We start from the raw sequence: 21274 nt of genomic DNA on the forward strand, positions 1-21274 counted from the left end.
CTTGTAAGCCACTGGGCATATTTTAATGCCGGTGGCCAATATTGTACAGAAATCACTATAAAAATTCCCTTAAAAAACCCTAGTTCTGTAAATAACTATGCAGCTTCCCGCGGCTGAAACAATCACAATTTTGCAGAAGTTGTGGCAAAATCCGCATAACCAGCATGTACTCCGACGGGGACCGACTTGTGCTTTACCAATGCATAGAGCCAAATCTCCCATACAGATACAATGCCTTGGTATGATGAACTCCGTTACAAATGTATATATTGGGATGAGAACAATAAACTGAAGGTGAAGAACTGAAAATCACACTTACCATAATGTAACGGGGTCTGTCCTTCAGCGTCCTGGAAGGGGACATTAAAAAAAAAAAAGGATCAATTGTGGGTTTATAGAAACATACGGCGTAAATGGATTGGCAGGTCTCCTAAAGATCCCTAGGAGCGTCCCTGAGCTTTAGCATGTATTGATAAACTGTCACATCATAGACCGGAAAGCATTAAATGTGCTCTGCTTCTTTATTCGGAGCAGCTAAGTCACATATGACTTATATGAAATGGCTTTGGTTTTCTTATATCAAATGACATTTCTGCACCACTTACATCCTGGGAGAAGTATATAGCATCAAGCATCTCACATTGACCCATAGACATGGGGTGTGCCATTCTCATGATCGGGGGTTCCCATCAGTCAATTATTTATCACCTATCCCATCACTTGTCCAACTACGTCTAAATTAGAGAAATAAGTGATGTCCCATCTACCAATAACCACCTGTGGTTGTGGAGCTCCATACACATGGTTACATTAGTTAAAGGGGTTGTCCCGCGCCGAAACGGGTTTTTTTTTTTTTTCAACCCCCCCCCCCCGTTCGGCGCGAGACAACCCCGATGCAGGGACGTACAGAAAGCTTACCGGAGCGCTTACCTTAATCCCCGCGCTCCGGTGACTTCTATACTTACCTGTGAAGATGGCCGCCGGAATCCTCTTCCTCCGTGGACCGCAGCTCTTCTGTGCGGTCCATTGCCGATTCCAGCCTCCTGATTGGCTGGAATCGGCACGTGACGGGGCGGAGCTACACGGAGCCTGCATTCTGCACGAGCGGCTCCATTGAAGAGAGCAGAAGACCACGACTGCGCAAGCGCGGCTAATTTGGCCATCGGAGGGCGAAAATTAGTCGGCACCATGGAGACGAGGACGCCAGCAACGGAGCAGGTAAGTAAAAAACTTTTTATAACTTCTGTATGGCTCATAATTAATGCACAATGTACATTACAAAGTGCATTAATATGGCCATACAGAAGTGTATAGACCCACTTGCTGCCGCGGGACAACCCCTTTAATGGATGCTGGACAGGTTGTAACGCAGACCGCTCATGTGTTATCGGAGCTCTGGCATGCTGGTCCGCATATACTGCCTCACATCCAAGGACGGATATACCCTTCCACCCTTGCTTGGATTGGATCATTTCGTCTTTCCTCACTTTAAGCTATGATATACTATTGATAATATTACACTTAGGGGTGTAACAATAGGGTGGAACAATAAGCAAAACCAAAATAAATGGGTTGCATAAGTGTGAACACCGTCTAATATTTGGGAAGTGGTTGTGTTCATAATCAGCCAATCACATTTAAACTCATGGTAATAGTAGTCAGCACTCCGCTGCCATTATTTACAGGGATTCTGATTTACCCTACAGCAACATTAGAGGAGCTGCAGGGGTTTCTGGTAAGTACTGGTTATGTAGTACATGTGACAACCATCTCCAGTACTCTTCATATGTCTGGGTGGTGAGGTGGTAAGACAGAAGCCTTTTCTAATAATGCAAACCATCCAAGTCTAGCTGGATTTTTCCAAAGCCTACATCAAGTCTGCCAAAAGTCTGTGGGAGAACGTGATCTGGTCCGATGAGACCGAGGGGGGAATTTTTGGCCAGAATTCCAAAAGATTTGTTTGGTGCAAAGCCAACAATGCGCATCACCAGAAGAACACCAGACCCGCAGTGAAGATGGCGGAGGCAGCACTATCCTGTGTGACATTTTTTTTTCTACTGGAACTGGGGCTTTAGGGGAGGGAATTATGAGCAGTTCCAAATATCAGTCCATTTTGGCACAAAACCTTCAGGCCTCTGCTAAAAAGCTGAAGATGAAATTTCACCTTCCAGCAGACAACGACCCAAAGCCTACATACCTCCAACACAACGAAACGGCTTCACCAGAAGATCGACGTTTTGGAATGGCCCAGCCATCCCCTGTAAATCTGTGGGTTGACCTGAAGAGGGCGCTACACACGAGATGCCAATCTGACATATTTGGAGCGCTTTTGCAAGGAAGAGTAGGTAAAGCTTTCCAAGTCAAGATATCCCATGCTGATAGACACCTACCCAAAGAGACTGATGCACTCTTTGTTGATGCACCCTTTTGACTTTACGACAAAGTATTAGGTTTAGTATGTGCATATTTATGAAACCCCATTATTTTACGTTTTTTCCCTACTTTTTCCAGCCTAAGAGACTACAGTTGGTCTTCCAATGGAATTGTACAGATAACGGGTCACACTGAAGGTGGAAATAAATCTGAAAGGATTCATCTTTGGCAGATTTTTTTTTTTTAACATGTCAAACATGGCATTTTAACGGGGGTGGGTAGACTTTTTATAGGCAGTGTCTATTTCAAGTGATTTGCAGCAATACGGATGCGACAAGTGACAATGCTGATGGACTGCAGACCACCCAGTACTGCAGTGGTTAAATTAAACTGACAGTGCCCTTAATAGGTTGTCCCCGGAGAACGAATACAGAGGTTAATGAATACAAAGAAACACAAAGCTGCAGAGTGTTTCAGAATTCCACCTGACCCCGGGCGGAGGGAATAGGGGACAGATGATGTGGGTGGGAGGATGGGACGGCAAACTCGTGCCAGCCCTTAAACAACCAAGCATCTGAGGCCTGCCACGCGTTCCTGATTGGATTAACATCTTAGAGCTCCCAACAGATGAGTAGTTTGTCTGATGGGATCACAGGAGGTAACAAAGGTCTTCTCCCATCGCCTACTGTGTATACGGTTTGGGGAATAACAGCCTGACATTTCAAAAGGCTCTAGAAAAAAAAAAGGTAGAGAACGAGACAAACCTAAAGATATACAGCAGAACACGAAGACCACGCATTTCGCAGACCATCCCTACAGATCTCAAGTACATCCACAACTTCTCAATTCTTGGTTTGGCAACTACTGATTTGAGTTTGGTTTTACCTTGATGCATTCTGAGAAGGTTAATCAGTTGCATATGACAGGTATAAAATTACAGCCTGTACTCCGCAGGTCCAATTCTATAGGTTACACTATTGAAGTATTTTACTAGTTTTTCCACACTCGAGGGACACGCGTTTTACTGCCTCAGTCTTAACGCCAACATTCAGAACATCTGTAGGGGGGTTTCCAACACTTTATGGCATGAACAGTACTGCAGGAATCCCTACTCGCTGTCAAAACGTCTAGCGATCCCCAATACAACCCAACGGGGTATGTTGGCGACTGTTTGAACCAATTACACAACGGATCTGCCGCAGCAATGCTCAAGTTATCCACAGAATTCCAAAATCAATATAATACAATGGAAGGATTCTTTATTAAAGTGACCCTCTGGTTTAGAGACTAAATGCGGTCCCTGGACCGGCGGGGATGGAGGTATATTACTTGCAGCTGTTCTCTGATCCACCGCTTCCAGGTGCCATTTACGGGCATCCAAGATAGTCTAACACTACCAGTGCACTGTGGGCATTAGGTAATCAGACTACTTGTGCATGATATCCGCTTCCTAATTGGCCAGAGCTGATCATATGACCATCACTGGCCAATCAGATAGCAGTGCACACTGCGCATTAGGTAGTTAGAAAATTACTGCAGTCATCTTGGCATCATGTCTAAAAACGGGGCCAAGAAACAGAAGATGTGATGTGTGGCAAAAGAGAACAACGTCAATTAATATACCTCTTTTACCCTCATCAGACTTTTTCAGCACTACACAGAAGCTCTGGTTTGCAGCCACTTTATAGGGAAAAGCATGACTAGTAAATTCCTAGTATAAAGGCCATTAACTGTTCCTTTCAAAAGCTATATATTAACTATGTGTGATGCAGAACACAGAAATGCAGTCCTATGCGCTCACTCATGACCTGAAGGTTGCAAGTTCAATCCCTGCTTGGTTCAGGTAGCCTGCTCAAGGTTGACTCAGCCTTCCATCTTTCTGAGGTCAGTAAAATGAGGACACAGCTTGGTGGTGGTGGTGTGTGTGTGTGTGTGTGTGTGTGGGTGGGGGGGGGGGGGGGAGAATAAATAAATTACTTGAAAGCGCTGCGGAATAAGATGGCGCTATACAAATAACAGGATTTATTTTTATTTATTTAAAAGCTGGAGCAACTGGACGGACGATTAGGGTGGTTGTGATTAGGCTGGTCGTACACATTAACTCTGGATTGACGAAATCCACATCTCCCAAAACATGTGTGGCTTTGAAGTGCCCAATCCTTTTGCTCTCTGTAGCCAAGCCAGTGCCAGAGGTGTCCAGTAGCAGCTTTCATCCCTCTTTACATACCTGGGCAGTCAAGTCACAGTAGGATCCCTTATTGTGGCTCCCCAAAAAGTATATGTGCACTCTGTGGCCCACTCCACAATGTAACTGTGCTCCCCTCCCCACAAAATAATTGTCGACCCTCCCAAGATAACAGAGCCCCCTCGACCTTCCACAACGTAATGTTGGCCCTTTTGCTGGCCCCCAAGCAGTAAACTCCATCCAGCGCATGCACAACTTCATTTGCTGCACATAGCCCAACTACTTCCTCCTTTCTCTGGGCTCCTCCGTCACATCTCAGTCTCTCATAGCAAAGTGACCTGAAGTGCCAAAAACAGGAGGACACGTCAGCCCCGAGCGTTTGGCCAACAGCTGGCCTTACTGACACAAAAACTGCTCAGCAAGAGTCTTTAGAAGTATACACACACTATATACTATGCAGTTGGAATGCCAGCTCCACATGCACGCATCTGCGCTATTATCACAATGGGCATTGAGTTTTTGGCACATGCCTGTACCACGTATTTGCACCCGACCTCATGAGCATTTCTATCTATCAGCATGAGCTCCAGTCGTTTGCTTTTGCAGCTTTGCCACAACTAGATCACAATAATAAGAATAAACTCTGGGTAGACAATCCTCGGCAAATCAAATAGATTGTGTCTCTATAGTTCTGTCACAGACGATGTCAGTAGGCTGCATTTAAAGGCGCACGACATTTATCCTAGAACTGTAATGTTATTAAGCCATTTTTCAGAAACCACAGGAGTAGTCTTGCAAGAGAAAAATAATAGCCGGCCTCTTGTGTTCCGGCAGAACAAACCATGCCAGACTTACTTATACGTAGTATGAGATCATAATGGAGAGCACGACATCGGCGCGGGTAATACGTTCTACATGACCAATACCTTGGTTTTAAATTGGGTTAGAGTTTCCGTCATGCCCTAATCTCTGCCTAACCGGGTCAGAGTAGGAGCGCCTCATTGGGTTTTTATAGGAAGTTGGCAGTTTACATTAAACTCAGCCGCTAATAACCGGACAGCCTGTAGCATATGGGATATTATATGGATACGTAATTGTGCTCCGCCAACCCATACAGACATTCCGTGTACATAAACACATCCGGCAGCTATGCTGATGGAGATCTTCGTGTAGGAAGCCAACTGTGGCCAAGGTACATAGATGAGCATCTCAGTAATCACTTACAGAAAACAAACTTAAAGGGTCGTGTTTTTTACCCCCACGAACCGTAACTTCTGTCTACTTGGCGGAGATGTACCAGAGACGTCCGCTTTCATCTTACCAATGAGCATGCTAATTTTTTTCCCCCTAAACTGAATGGAGAAAGTCATCCTGCCACAAATTTTTTGTTCTTCAACAGTAAAACCCCATAAATGCAAATAAAATAATTTAACCCCTTAATGCCAACGCCGGTTTACACCTTAATTACCAACGCATTTTTTAGTTTTTCAGGAGCCATAACTTTTTAATTTTTGTAAACTAAAAACTTTTTTTTTATTTTTAAAGATTTGCTTTTGTGTTGAGCCATAGTATTTTTATTTTTCCATCGACTGAGCTCTAGGAGGGTTTTTTGCGGAGTGAACTCTAGTCTTCATTCATCCAATTTTTGGGAACATAACATTTTGATTGCTTCTAATTCCATTTTTTCTGGAGGAAAGATGAAGTTTATTTTTAACGGCATTCACTGTGCAGTATAAATATATTAAATTAATTCTGCAGGCCAGCACGATTACGTTAATACCAAAATTATTTTCGCTGGGTTATTACGAACATGGCAATACCAGATTGGTGATTTTTTTTTTTTTACATTGTAAAAAGGAGAAAAAAGGTGGAGTTTTGACTTTTTAAATACTTTTTGAACTTTTTTGTCCCACTAACGGCCTTTAATATCACTGTATGTTAACCTGTAATACACTGCTATACTTCAGCATAGCAGTGTATAAGAATGTTAAGCCTCATAGGCCACCATAGCTGGCTGACCTGGAGGCCATATTCAAGCCTCCAGGTGCATTAAGCAACCCATTGGGACCCTGCGGGTCTCTGGTCCCCACTGTTTGAGCAAATGCCAAATGGTTATCCAACAGCCGTAGACTTGTTCCCCCATAGCACGGGAGACCCATGCTAAGCTTCTGATACAGCGTTGTAAAAAGGCAATTGTACCAGATTAAAAGCCCCTTAATCGTTACGGTAAAAAGGCATATTGGTGGTCATTAAGGGGTTAAAGGGAACCAGTCACCAACTATAAGCACCATAAACTATGTTATGGTGCTTATAGTTGCAGTGATATGGAATCCGGCTTCCTGTTACCACTTTGTCCCCCGGCAAAATTAGTTTGCGCACCGTTAGCTTGACTCCTCAGAAAGCTGTGTGCGAGTATTCCCACTGAGATAAATGTGAGCGCGCATGCTCAGCCTTCTGAGAAAGTAATGCTGGCTGTCCATGCGGGAATCGACGCTGTAATGGGGAGCCAGACAAGTACAAAAACAGGCACCCCAGAATCCACATAACAAACCAGGGGTGTGGGGTCTCCGGCCCACATTGGAAGAAGACGAGTTGTCTTGGGCTGTACATTTAATATTCAAACACTAACTAAATCTGATAGTCAAAAAGAAAAAAAGAAAGGTCTGTGCACAACTAGTGCTGTCCACCACCACTAAGTAAAAAAGTCCTCTCATAATAGTCCTAATCATGCAGTAAGCCCATTCGGAAAGTCTTTTAAAAGTGATGAGCAAGTCCCAAACTTGTGATGACTAATATATTGAAATGCTTTGCCACAAACAAAAAAAAAAAACTGGCAAAACTTATTGACTCAAGTATTAGCCTAGCTATACGAGAGTATATACACTAGGTAAAAAAAAAACTAAAACAAAAAAACTGAGACAATACTCACCTCCCACCCAGCATCTGTATCCTCGGCACAATGGTCTCCCTGGCGGTGCGGCAAGCTGCTTGAGAATTCTCCCTGCTCGGCTTTGAATTCCCCCGCCGTTAGCACTGTGTAAGTAAGTGCTGTCATTGGATCGAGCACCAGCCAATCACAGCCGACGCTCGATAAACCAAATCACAGTCATTCAGTGATGTCATTCAACTCATCTGGAATTCTGTGTCCAGTTCTGGGCACCCCACTTTAAAAAAGACAGACAAACTGGAGCAAGTTCAGAGAAGAGTTACCAAGATGGTGAGCGGTCTGCAAATCATGTCCTATGAGGAAAGGTTAAAGGATCTGGGAATGTTTAGTTTGCAAAAAAGAAGGCTGAGAGGAGACTTAATAGCTGCCTACAAATATATGAGGGGCTGTTACAGTGCAGAGGGATCAGCCCTATTCTCATTTGCACAAGGAATGACTGAGGCAATGGGATGAAACTGAAAGGGAAGAGACACAAATTAGATATTAGAAAAAAACTTTGACAGTAAGGGTGATCAATGAGTGGAACAGGTTACCACAGGAGATGGCGAGTTCTCCTTCAATGGAAGTGTTCAAAGTCGGACAAATATCTGTCTGGGATGATTTAGTGAATCCTGCACTGAGCAGGGGGTTGGACCCGATGACCCTGGAGGTACCTTCCAACTCTACCATTCTATGAGCTCCGGCTGTGATTGACTTGTGCTCGATCCAATGACAGCACTTACTTACACAGCACTGATGGCGGGGGAATTCAAAGGGGAGAGGTACACAGCGTAGGATGACCACGATGAGACCACAGTCTTTCATCCTCACGTTGATAGAAGTGGTCAGGACTTGGGAGGACAGGAAGGAGAATCGTTGCCGCAGGCCACTCACCGGACCAGGAGCGACTTAATGAGTCAGACAGTCACAGCTGCACGTGCCGCCAACTACCTAGTCACCTATATGAGCCCGTTTGTGAGTGGAAGCTCATGGCCTGTCGCTGCCACGTATGGCCTGCAGCCTCGCCACCTCCAGATTCAGCCTACGCAGGCAACCAGTGGGGAACCCAGTGTTAAGACCTTAACTCATCAGCTCGTTACTCCTTATCCTGTAGATAGGGGGACAATGTAATGTAATTGGAATACCCTTTAATATTAGAATAAAAAATACATAAGACTGATATATATATACACACACTAACCACATAAAAATGCAAAGCTTCTTGGTGCATATTTTGCTCAAAACATGCCGGCCCATGTCCAGGTGACCATTTGCTTTTGGATGGGATCCTAATGCTGACAGATACCTCTGTTTGGGCAAAAGCCTCAATTTTAGGGAAAGCAGGATACCAGGCTATATATCATTTGCATTATAGGCTATATAGCCTAGTATCCTACTTTTCCTGAATCCATTATAGCTTATGCCAAAAGTGCGGTATCTGTTAGCGTTAGGAACCTAAAGGGAAATTGTCGCCTGGACGGAGCAGATGGGCTCACATGTTTTGACCAAAATATGTACAAAAAAGTCCCCAAAACTTGTATTTTTATGTGGTTAGTATGTATAACAGTTATGCATGTTTATTAAGAGAAAAAAATATATATATATGCCATAGCCACAGGTTTTTGCTTGTACATTTAATTTATTTCTGGGAGGTGCTGACTTTTTTTGCAGCGATAGATTCAGAATTGCAATAATTTACAACGCTGGAGGAGAGGAAATAATATATGACCAGCAGAGGACAGAGTTTGGTACTTTTACTCCTGAAACTTTTGCATTAATTCCAAGAAGGAAAAAAAAAAAAAAAAAAAAGTTAAATCTCAAAAAGAAAAAACAAAGAAAAAAAAAATACCAAAAACTTGCAAGCATGAAACAGTTGTACATAAAAAGCATCCGCTTTTTAATTTTTTCCCCCTCAATATTAATTATGCCCAAACCCCAAATTACTGGTACGACGTTCATCAAATCGGTTTCATTTTGGGTGAACAGTTAAGGCCTTGAAGGAGTGAAATTGAGAATCTGCTGGTCTCCACCAACTAATCTGTCCTACTCCTCATCTCTGAATCCAGGACACAGAATGGGGACACGGAGAAGATGGAAGGAGGGGACAGGTGGGACCTGCAGAGAGCAGACTGCAGCTTTTATAAATACATACAGAAATAATTAAAATCTAAGGGGTTTAGAAGGGTTAATCTGCTTTGTATAATCTGAAGCATAAAGCCAGCACAATCGCAGCTCAGGACCGGCTGTGCCATATCAGAGGCGGGAGTGCAGTAGGGAGGGGGGAGAAGGGTGTGGATTAGCAGAGCCCAGAGAAAGGCAGGGAGGCCTATTAGAGCCATATATTAGGGATGAAATGGGCCATAATATATACCGGGCAGCAGGACCGATACAAAAATATGAAAGAGTAAAGTGGGAATACTGGTGCAATAGTAGAATGTGCATCAGAGCCGTCGCCGTGCCACCTCCTCCTGGTTTGTCTCTGGCGGGTTGAGGGGTCAGCAGAGAATAACTTTCATCCTGTGGCTGCGGAGAGTGCTCAGCCTATGCTGATGGAATCACGGAAATTGGATTGCACCCATTTACCATGCTGGAGTAAAGCAGTGTATTTATCCTATTACGAGGGACATTGCAAGAGCAGTTCCATTACCCCTCCTCCCCACCCACCCGGATGAGCGCTCGGTCCCCAGCAAGCTCTGCTGTGTTACTCAGTGGCTAAGGGCTGGCTATCCAAAAGCCCACAGATGTGTGCAAACCCATGTAGTTTCAGCAGGTGATGGCCATGCGATATTCTCAGCAATCTGACCAATAAGTGTCAGATCAAATGACTTGACTGAATGATACAATCTCATAGTCATCCAACCTTATATCTGTCATCTCAATGACAGTGCTACTGAAGACACTATTACAAGTCATAGCAAGTCAAAAGTAGGTGACCAACAGAATACGGGAATGTAAGAGTTGAACATCAGATTTACATATAAATTCAGAGTCCGGAAGGAATTTTTTCCCTGAAATGGAGGATTGGCTTCTGCCTCTTTTTTTTTTGCCTTTCTCTGGATCAACATTGAGGGGGGAGGATAAACTGGATGGACATGTGTCTTTTCGGCCTCAACTCTCCCATCGTTCTCTCAAAGTTAGAACAGGAGTACTTAGCGCGTCACTCAATGCACTGATCAGCGGCTTCCAGCACTGACACTAGGGGAACGACTTGGTATGTAAGTAGAACACATCCCTGGATTTAGTGGGTCACCTACGGTACTTTTAGCCCATAGGTAAAGATAAAGTCCCCTAGTACAAGCATGAGTCATGACTAACTCCTAGTCTGACGTCACATTGTCAAAAACGGTCTGCCAAAAAAAACGTGTCAGTCATCTTTCACCCCTCTACCCAACTTCAGGAAGCAGAGTCAACCTTGAGCCGGCTACCTGAACCCACAACCTCCAGGCCGTGAGCGAGAGCTTAGGACTACATTTCTGCTGCCACATGAGCTTAGCTTATAGGGCTAAAAGTAGGTGACAGTTTCTTTAAACCGTAAGATAAACTAGACATAGAAAAGAGAATCTGTACTTATCAAGAAGTTCCTTAAGGAGTTTGACAATTTTTTTGTCAACTATAGCTGCAAATGTGTTAAAATAACAAAAAGTGCTCTGCACGTATATATGGATTAGAGCCATCTTACCCTGGATTACGGCATTAGCCCCCTGGGTGCCTAAATCTGCATTTCAGGTCTACTTCCTGTGTTCTAACAAAAAAAAAATGGATATTTCAACCTTTCACGAAGCTTTGATACCGCTCTCCCTACATGAATCAGTCTGCCCATTCTCTGCTCTGGGAGTCAGACTTGGTCTTGAATTTTGATGTAGCAAAGCGGAAATTAGCATTTAAAGTTGGGCCAGGAAACTTTAAAATACTGGCCATTGGGAAATGGCTAAAAATAGAAATAAAAATCTACCTTCGCTGGTATTTAAAAATTAGCTTTATGTGACCAGTCAATATCTGACATGTTGGGAGCGGGTTGTGGAGGTGAGATTACTTTGACATGTGGTGAAGCTGCCCAGTTATTACATTTCGGAACGCTGTGGCTACGATCATATTACCAACTCCCATCTACCTCCAATTCTAGAGCTTGTGTAAGGTTTTTGCATTACAGCACAATATTGGGTTGTGGCTCGAGACACCTGAGGATCAGAGGCCGCAGCGGCCATGTGCCATGTCTAAGCGCTGAGACTCCCCCCATTGATCCCGAAGACATGGGTCCCGTGTTCCCTTGTTCTAGTCGCTGTAGGGATGCCCCACCCCCCCACAGTGAGGTCACTGGCTGAGCAAGCGTGGTCGGCGCTCCATTCATATTAATGGGGCCTACAAATACCTGAGCATTTGCTGCTTGGTCATCTCCACCGTCCCACTGAAAATGAATGGAGCGACTGACTCCATTCTCCTCCTTACTATGGGGTGGATGCAGCTTTCCCACCGTGAGGACAACGGGACCTCTGTTCTCATGATCAGTTACGGTCTCAGTGGCGAGACCCCCCACTAATTAGCATGTACCGGAAAGGGAATAACCAATTCTGGTACAACCTCTATAACCAACTACTAGTACTACTGCGGAGCAACTCAAATAAAATTATTAAACTAGTTTGGCATGTTTGTGCTCGGTGGAGCCCCTTCAGGTCAGTATGATGGAAGCTACATCTGTGTGCTTCTAGGAAGCACTGTATGCCTAGAAGTAGGCCTGGGCAATGACAGAAAATTAAGATTCCAATTTTTTTTTTCATCTTTTCTTTTTTGATTTTAGATCAAAGTTTTCTTCTTTTGTCACTGAAGCAGCTAAAAATACGTGGACACTTTATTGTTACAGAAGGAAATCACATAAACAGCAATTCCTTAAGCCAGAATAGAATGGGCCAATTCTGATAATCCGTTACATCACAGAATGTGAACGCGCTTCCTTAAGGCCTCATGTCCACGGCACGTGCGAATATTTCATGCAGATTTACGCAGCGGATGCACTGCGGGTCAACTTAAACAAAAAAAAAAAAAATTCCCCTTGCAGGCGTGGGGGATCGCGAATTGCGTATTTATGCGAATGCACTGCGGCTTAGTCGCTCGGGGTAAAAAAAAATAAAATTGCAACCCCCAGCCTTTTTCTCTCCTCCCTAATTGCTTCTAACCTTCAAATATGCAGCGGATCCAGAAATGCATTTAAAATGTATTTGCGGATGCACTGCGGATCCTAAGCTCCCATAGAGATAAATGGAGCCAGATCCGCGGTAAGGCCTTATGCTCACTTGCACGCACGGATAGTACAGCTAATTCCTGCAGTTGTATCCGTGCGATACTGCGGACATGGAGGGGAAAAGGTTTCTTACCTCTCCGGGTCCAGCGCAAATCTCCTCTGAGCCGTCAGGATCTTCTTCCTTTAGCACGGCGGATGCATCTGGGAGCATCGGGCAATGTGCCCGACGCATACGCAGTGCTGTCTTTTGTTTTTGAATCCCCTGCTTTCCCGCGGCACCTTCACAGTGACAGCTGCGGGTCTGCCACGGCGGGGACAGCTTCTATTGACTTCAATGGAAGTAGTTGCTGCAGGACCCACAGGAAAATGAAGTATGCTGCGATTGCTTCCCGGGCGTGTGATGCTTTTACTTGCTGGCAGTTCGTGTGAAGCCCAAAAATATCACCAAAAATACAAAGTGGAGATGAAAGAAAATTAAGCAGATAAAGCAGCCAGAAAAAGCCAGGAACATCATGATGAATTCTGCACATTGTCGTGGTCTGAAAACCACCCTCTCCAAAAAAGATGGACCAAACCATTATCGAGTAGGTGTTCCTGAGGGCTTGTTCACATCACCATTTGGGGATGCAGTTTTTCCTCCCTCTGTTCAGGGAGCAGGGAAACGCCAACCCGTGGCCAAATGGTTCCATCTTATGACGGGACCCAACGCCCCCCCCCCCCCCCCATTGATTATAATGTGGTCGAATCGATTTCTGGACAGCCGTCTAGAATCCTGGTGGAATTTACAGAAAGAAATAAAGCAGCTGGCTGCGCTATTTTACTCTGTTTTCGAAATCCTCTCTACACCAGCCTATTATCCTGCAATATTAGTCCTCAGGGCGGCAAAAAGGAAACCCATGGAGGCGAAAAGGCAATTTTCCTCATTTTAGTGAGAGAAAAAAAAAAATTTCTTCCAGTCCCCAAATCTGGCATCAGAATCATCCCTGGATGAACAACCCTTCAGTTAGTACCGTGTTGGTTAGGATCAACATGCCAGTGGGAGCAAAGTTTCTTTAACCCTTTCCAATCCAATTTGTATTCTGGTTTTCCTAGGGGGCTTACTCTTTCTGCTGTTATACAATGGCGCTATCTGCTGGCTAAAGCCAGTACTGCATGAGGTGACACGTTGGATAGACTCCGACAGCAGAGAGGCTGGCAATATATAGTAAAAGAACCCCGACGGATGTTTTCCAACATCGGAGCTGTACAGCCTTAACTCAATGTCTTAAGACGTCAGACAGTGGATTGGAAAGGGTTAAATGAAGTTAGATGCATGCGCCATTAGTGAACCGGTACCGGATCCTTCATCTGATGGGATACCTGCAGGCTACACCTGCCTATAGAACGTCCATGCAGACAACTGCAAAGATTCTCAGTCCTGAAATGTACACACAAGTTCAGAGCGGAATCACTTAACTAGATGCAACCGTCTGCCGTCCCACTTCAGATCTAGAACTGTAAAATGCCTTGAAGGAGCTAATCCCAGGAAGCGTGCCGGCAGAGAGCTTTTTGTGTACTACAAGTAATAGTGGCGTCCGCCTCCGCTGGGATTTGGGAATATAAAAAGCACTGGCAAGGGGTTTTAAGAAGCTCAAAGGGAGTGTCACGGTGCATGTTTTGCTATCGCCTGCTAATCCTCTCTGAGAGTTTCCTAATCTGCCTTGTGAGATGTCAGAATTGAGCTTGAAAAGGGAGCAGAAGATGCTGCAGCGGTTATTGGAGTGAGGGTCTGTGCTAAAAGGATCAGAAGGTGCTGGTGGAGGGGGCCGCGGATGGGGAAAGCTGGAGGTCTAATCAAATCAGCTGGGAAAGCTGCAGCCTCTCAGCAGTAACCTTGCCAATCAGAGCGGGACAGAAACATGCCTGTGCACACTAATCCCAGGGCGTCCTTCACCCCACCCCAATCACAAGGCAACCCCCAAAATCATAATCTAACCTTCCAGGAAAGAACCACCGGGGCAGGTCTTATCGATCAGATCAACGAGAGACGCTTCGCTGGAAACAAACATTACCGGGAGTGATACTTGTGAGTTACGCCACATATTGAGAAAACGATACAATTGTATCCAATGCCTTGTTCACACCGCCTATTAGCGGTACGCTGGAGGACCACATGACGGCCCATACGGGTTATACTTTGCCACATACTTCTCTTCAAGCTTGTCTACAGTTTTAGAAGACTTCTGATATGCCCCAGTGTCATGGCAAAGGTTTTGATCAGTGAGGGTCTGGGTGCTAATATGCCCCCCCCCCCTCCCCCTCCAACCGCTGAAAGGAAGGTGCAGAAACAACACTCAGTTGGGGACTTTATAAGCTTGTTCAGCTCTGCTAGGGTAATCCTTGGAAAAGCAGGGTAAGCGATGTAGGGGGTTCATAAAAAGTATACGAGTCCATATCACCCCTCTGCTCTCAACTGCGCAAGTGCTGGCCGGCGCTGCGGCTGGCACATTCGCAGAAAAGAAGGCAGCAGCATCATAGTGACAGCGCGGTGTCCTCTGTACTGCCCATGTGCCAGCCAGCACATTTGCGGCAGGGGAGAAGACGCCGGACAGGTAATCTGGGGTCACCGGACAGACACTGGGTCAAATTCTGTTACGGGAATCCCGAATGCGGGGTCCAACCTGCTTGTGTGCAGGTGGCCTTATGCGAGATTCCATAGTTGTAAAGCTACGTTTTTCACGGCGAATTGTGAAGATATTGCGCTAGTTTGAAACACCCTTATAACTCCTGTTCACCAGTGTTGTGGTAAAATGCAGTGGGTGTCCCCGCAGTCTTTTACCTGCGTATGGGCAGCCAGTGTACAGTGCATGCCTGCGGTTATGTGCAGTGTTACTACTTTTTTCCTTTTAAATTCTCCCCCGTTTCATTGCTGGCTTGCGTAAGAATTGCCGCCCATACATAATGTATTGCATATGGACAGAGTTTGCATACGCTGCCCATACAATAGTATAGGGCTCACGCTGCGTGGTACACTGAGAAATAGAGCATGCTGTGATCTATTTCTCGCGTGTATCTATGCGCAGTGTCTGCATGGATCAATGAAAGTTCAATGACTTCATTAACAGTGTATTACGTGGCCGCGCATCACACGTGATACATGGGGGAATACCGCCCGTGGACATGAGCCTTTAGGCTGGGGTCACATGGGACCGAAATGCCACGGAAATCTCTCGGAATGACTGTATGGAAATACCGCAAGATTTCCGTCAAAGAACCGCAGCTTCAAAACCCGTGGCCTTTCACCGTGGACTTTGGAGCAGTTTCACCGCCTGCATTCTGCTACGGCCAACTCTCCCCATAGAGAGGAGTGCGGCCGCTACGGAAACAGGGAAATAATTGACATTTCGCGTCTTTGAATTCCACACGCCACGTCAATGTCAGCGCGGCTTGGCTGCAGCGCATGGATGAGATTTTTGTAAATATCTCATCCACTTTACTGCCTAGTCCCGGGATAAAAGGCTGCAGGCAATTCAGCCGTGTGTGAACCCCAGCCTTAGGGTGCTTTCACATTGGCAGATTTAACGCGCAATTTACACCAAAAGATGTGTCTTCATCCGCCATCGGGGAATTCCGCTACAAAAGCGGCAGGTCACCCTGTGGATTCTGATGCAGAATTGATGCCAGAATTATCAATTTTAAATTCTGCACCAAAATCTATACAGAAGGTGCAAAATTTAGTGCACCCTGCAGTGTGTAATGCAGGTTAATTCCACCCATGTGAACGCCCCTTAGGGCCAGCATTAGTCTACGTGGACGATTCTCCCGCCCCATATTAGCCTACGAGGCTTGAAATCCGCAACATTTAAAATCTGTATGTCTATTTCAAAAACCACACATCTTTTATAGGTCCTTTCACAGGGTTGCGGAATATGCCCTCCTGCAGTATATACTGCACCAACATCTATAGTATGGAGTTCCGCGTTCTGCAGCGCGGTGTAAAAGGTCCCTTAAGCAGCGGAAAAGGCGACCGCTGCGGAATTACCGTCGCCTCGCAGAACGGTTGCTGCAGATCTCTAACAACTAGAAAACGTAATTCTGCAAATAAAGTCTGCAGAAAAAAAATCTGCAGCTGCACCGTGTGAACGCACCCCGAGGGTTTTAAGTCACTCACTTGTAGCTATGGTGAAGTTTCTGGAGAATCTTGGCAACAATCACAGCAAGTCAGAGAACCTTTACAGTAGATCGACAGTGATACTTTATATTGCGATTTGTCACAATTTTAATGCCTGAAAACAAAAAATTTTTGAAAAAAAAAACAACCCAAAACCTGAAAACCTGCTTTGTTCCAGAGCTGCATGCAGTGAAGTCTTTTTTATGGAAGACTAAAGTCTAGACAATTATAAATCTTGCATCGTTGCGCCCTAATGGGCTACGCCTCTAATTTGTCAGAATTTTGTTTTTTCGAAAGGAGCGCGTCACAGAATGTAGGTGCTTGGTGTCTGATGCCAAGGTAAGCGAAGCTGCCCACAAGCATGGGTCGTTTCTATAGGTAACAGCGAATGATGTCCCGACACCTGTGACAAAGACCTCCACAATCCCATTAGTGGGGGGCCTAGACTTCCACCTGTAGGTCAGGCCGGAGACGTGTGCTGGGAAGGTACAGATGTGCCGTGGAGCCGGGTCCGCCGGGAGAGATATTTATGGTTATTGATCTGCGGTGAGAGCAGTTAGGAGGGGGACTCTGCCCTCAATTAACTTATGAATCTGAATCCAATACAGCCGGCGCTCTGACCCCGTGCCTCACTCTGCCTGCGCTCATTACTGTTACCAAGACCTCGTTACCCCCTCCCGGACATAATCCCTGCATCCTGACGGATGGCGGGCCGGGGGCATCACTCACTCACTGCCAATACCAACTGACCGAACTGCCATGACATCACCTTATAGAGTCAGGCGGCAACTTCCTTGGAGGAAACAAACAAACGGCGGAATTTATAACCATGGCAAAAAACATCAAATAACGGGTCTCTGTAAAACAAAAGACATTGGGTTAAAGAACAGATTACCTACACTTGTAGGGCTATGTCCACGTGCTGGGGGATAACCGCTTATAGCAACAGCTATAGTGCACAAAGCGGTAACAACCCAGACCTGGACTACTAGATTAGTCTACATTGTTAGGTTAGACCAGGTTAAAGGCAATGACCCTGCAAATGTACTACTTCTATGCTATTCAGGAAGTCTGCGTGAGAACCCTTAAAGGGATCGTCCAGTTACTGACTAACATCCCTTCAATAGCGCTCACTGTAGTAAAAGGAGTAGTTCTTAGCTCTCCGCCGCCACCGGAATCCAGCGCTGCAGCCCCGCCGCGTTGTGAGAGCTGCCATCTCCGGTCAGCAGAATGTCTCTTGGCATCATGGCGCCTGGGATCTGAATGGGGACGCTGCAGTCTCTAATTTTCCAGCTGTCACAACAGACATCGGGAAGGCGGCGGGGCTGCAGCAATGGATCCCACCGTTTCCAAAACGGATTCGTGTAGCATTGCTTGTCATAGGGTAGTGGATATTATTCAGGGTATAGAAAGGTCTCATTAGCGAGGACCCTTCCGGTAACAGTTACAGGTTGTCTGGTTATGGGTCTCCTATATCCCTTCCAGCGTTACGGAGGACGACACGAGGGACTGGGGAAAGTTGGAACTAGGACTTAGGAATATTACACTTTTTTGCAATTCCTATGTATATAAAAGTATTACGTGAACACCGCGAGCCCCTCGAAACGCGCTAAATATTTATTGTTTGACAGGTAACATTTTATAATAAAGAATATTGAGCCCCATGAACTGATGAAGTTGGGGAGAAGAGCGGCGCCAAGTAACTGTGTGACGCTCCTAGAATGAGCGCCCCTCCCTCGATACGGGTAAAGATGGTTTGCGGACGGCAGCGTTTCTCTTCACCCAGTTTGATCCCCAATAGTTTTTGTTTTTAAGGTTTCTTTGTTCTAAAACAAAAAGCTCTAGCGGTCTCCCATACAACACTAAGTCCCATTAACTGACCGGCCTCCTCCTCTTTAGGTCACTACAGCAGTAAAGAAACGCTGATCAGCGCCAAAGTTTAGTTGCTTTAGGCCTAGGTTCACATGAGCACATGCAAATTTGTGAACGCAGGAGTGTAGCATTTTTAAAATACGAACAATGGTGTTTTTTTGCAGGTGCAACGGCGTATTTTACGGTACTTTTTCCACATGGCAAAAAAAAAATATGCACACCTTGAAATGGCGAATTAGTCCGAGTTGCAGAGGTGGTGTTCTTCCTGTGCAATTATGCAGTATTTCACACATCTCCTAACGTATTTTGGGCAGGTTTGTGCCTTTCCATTGACTTGGTGCGCAGGAAAAATACACACGTGAACCCATTGAAATCATATTTGCGAGCACAAACACGCCCATGTGAAGCTGGCCTTATGGCCTTGGAAGTGGACTTAGAGGTGTTGCCCGATTATCATCATGCATTGTTTTTACACCGCTGGTGCTGTAGGGGCAAAGTAGTACTCAACACTCCTCCGCCGTGTGGATCCGGTGCTGAAGCGCCGCTGTCCTCTGGTGTTTATTATGGAAGAGGTCACCACCATAAGTCACATGACCGCGCCAGCATCACCATTCTGAACTCCTGGCATCATGGCATTCAGGACTTGAGTGTGGATGCCAGGAGTATGGGCGGTGCTGCTGAAGTAGTCAGGTGACATCTTCCGCAACGAACACCGGGAGGGCGGTGGGAGTACAGCGCTGGATCCCCGCAGCAGAAGGGTAAGAACGCCCATTTTTTGTTGTTCTTTTAACACAGTTGGAGCTATAGGGGCAATGTTGGCTAGTAACTGAACTTAGACTTAAAGGGTTTGTTTAAAGACTCCAACTCTTTATAAAATGTACACAAACTGTACCTGAGATATAGTTTATCTTTATAATAGCAAATGCTACAATGTTGATCCGGACATCATAGTAGCTAAATAAAACATGAAGCGGCTCGGCAGCGACGTCTTGGAGCAGGAAAATCTTAAGACTTAAGAATGTCTCAACTGCAGGTTGTTGTCAGTAATGAGATGGATTTGGCAATGGATTGAGCGCTCAATAATAATGTTGTTTGTGAGAATCTCTCCCCGTGGAGACGCTCACTCTGCTATTTATTATCTCTGGATTGTCTTCCTCTGAAAGCTTCAAGAAGCCCCCCACCCCGCCGCCGCTGCTGCCATCCCTCCCCCTCCAAGCAATGTATTTAGAACCACTTTCACCAAGCTGCCTCATGTGAGGGGTTCCCTGCGAGCTACTTAGTGTGGGGGTCACCTCTGAAATCAGCCTACAGAATAATTCCCATCTCCCCCGGTAAAAAAAAAAAAGTAAGATATGATGGAAAAAGGTCCAGCAAAGAGCTGCGGTGTAACACAACAAAGCACTTAGGACTTGGACTAAAAGCGATAAGAATCCCTTAGCCAGCACAGTGCCGTTACTAATCAGATCCATTGTACCTACTACCTGGATCCCACTGACACATCAATCAATCAATAGCGCAAGCTTACTAATAAGGCAGGAAACAAAATGCTCATCAGTTATAAAACAACGCAGCAATCTATAGTTTATAACACAAATAGTCATAAAGGGTTTACAAAAACTACTAAAAAGTTTTATTACAAAGCACCAATCAGACATCAGGGGATCTGGACCGGGATTGGAAGGATTTTTTTCCCCCCGGAAACCAGGAATATGGCGCCTTCAACCCTTCCACTGCTAAGGACGGATCCGTATTGAGCTTAAACGCTTGGCTATAACAGTAGGCCTAGAGCCGAGTGTCTAAGGAAGCTGCAAGTCACATCAAGAGCCGAGACTATTAAGGTACATTCAATAAGTGGAAAATTCGTACCAAAATCCGTATAATTCCTGCGTCCAAGTCTTCAGCATCGGTGTGGATCTTGACGTGCAGTTTGGTGCAGATTAGCAGCACATTTCACCCTTTGGCTGGGTTCACACAGGACTGATTTGTCGCGGTTTTGCCGCGGTTTTTTTTCTGTTGCGATTTTGACGCAGAAGAACTGCTTCTGCGGCAAAAACGCTTCAAAGGTTAATTTGGGCTTGCAGATCTTCGTGCGGAAAAATCCGCAAGCGTTTTTTCCCGCAGCGCTTTTTTACTTTTGTCGCGTATTTGGTGCTGTTTTGGCTGCGTCCATAGAGGTCTATGGACAAAAAAGTGCTGCGGAAAAGACCAAAGAATAAACATGCTGCATCTTTTAAAACCGCGACGCAGTTGCATTTGCGCACTGAGGCTGTGCGGAAAAAATCCGTCCTGTGAAAACAGCTTTTTGGCAAATCTCATTTGTGCTGCATTGCACTGCAAACGCAGCGGTTTTGCAGCAGTGCGGATATGCAACGGCAATCCGCGGCAAATTCGCCCTGTGTGAACCCAGGCTTTTAATACAATCTGCTGCGGTTCTGCACCAATCGTGCAGATTTTCAAGCGTAAACTAGGCAGATTTTGGTGAGGATTTTCAGTTGCGGAAACCCCCCCCATCATTTTCCGCTACGTATGAAC

General features: G+C 45.4%; 1 protein-coding gene across 1 annotated transcript in view; it reads right to left on the reverse strand.

Annotated features, from left to right (window-relative positions):
- The window catches only part of ACBD6 (acyl-CoA binding domain containing 6), a 95779-nt gene that overhangs the window by 5081 nt on the left and 69424 nt on the right, over positions 1-21274 (reverse strand). The window contains exon 7 of the mRNA XM_066597436.1: positions 320-350. Coding sequence (XP_066453533.1) covers positions 320-350 — 31 coding nt within the window. The remainder of the gene's footprint in view (positions 1-319; positions 351-21274) is intronic.

The sequence above is a fragment of the Eleutherodactylus coqui genome, chromosome 3, assembly GCF_035609145.1.
Source record: "Eleutherodactylus coqui strain aEleCoq1 chromosome 3, aEleCoq1.hap1, whole genome shotgun sequence".
Taxonomy (NCBI): Eukaryota; Metazoa; Chordata; class Amphibia; order Anura; family Eleutherodactylidae; genus Eleutherodactylus; species Eleutherodactylus coqui.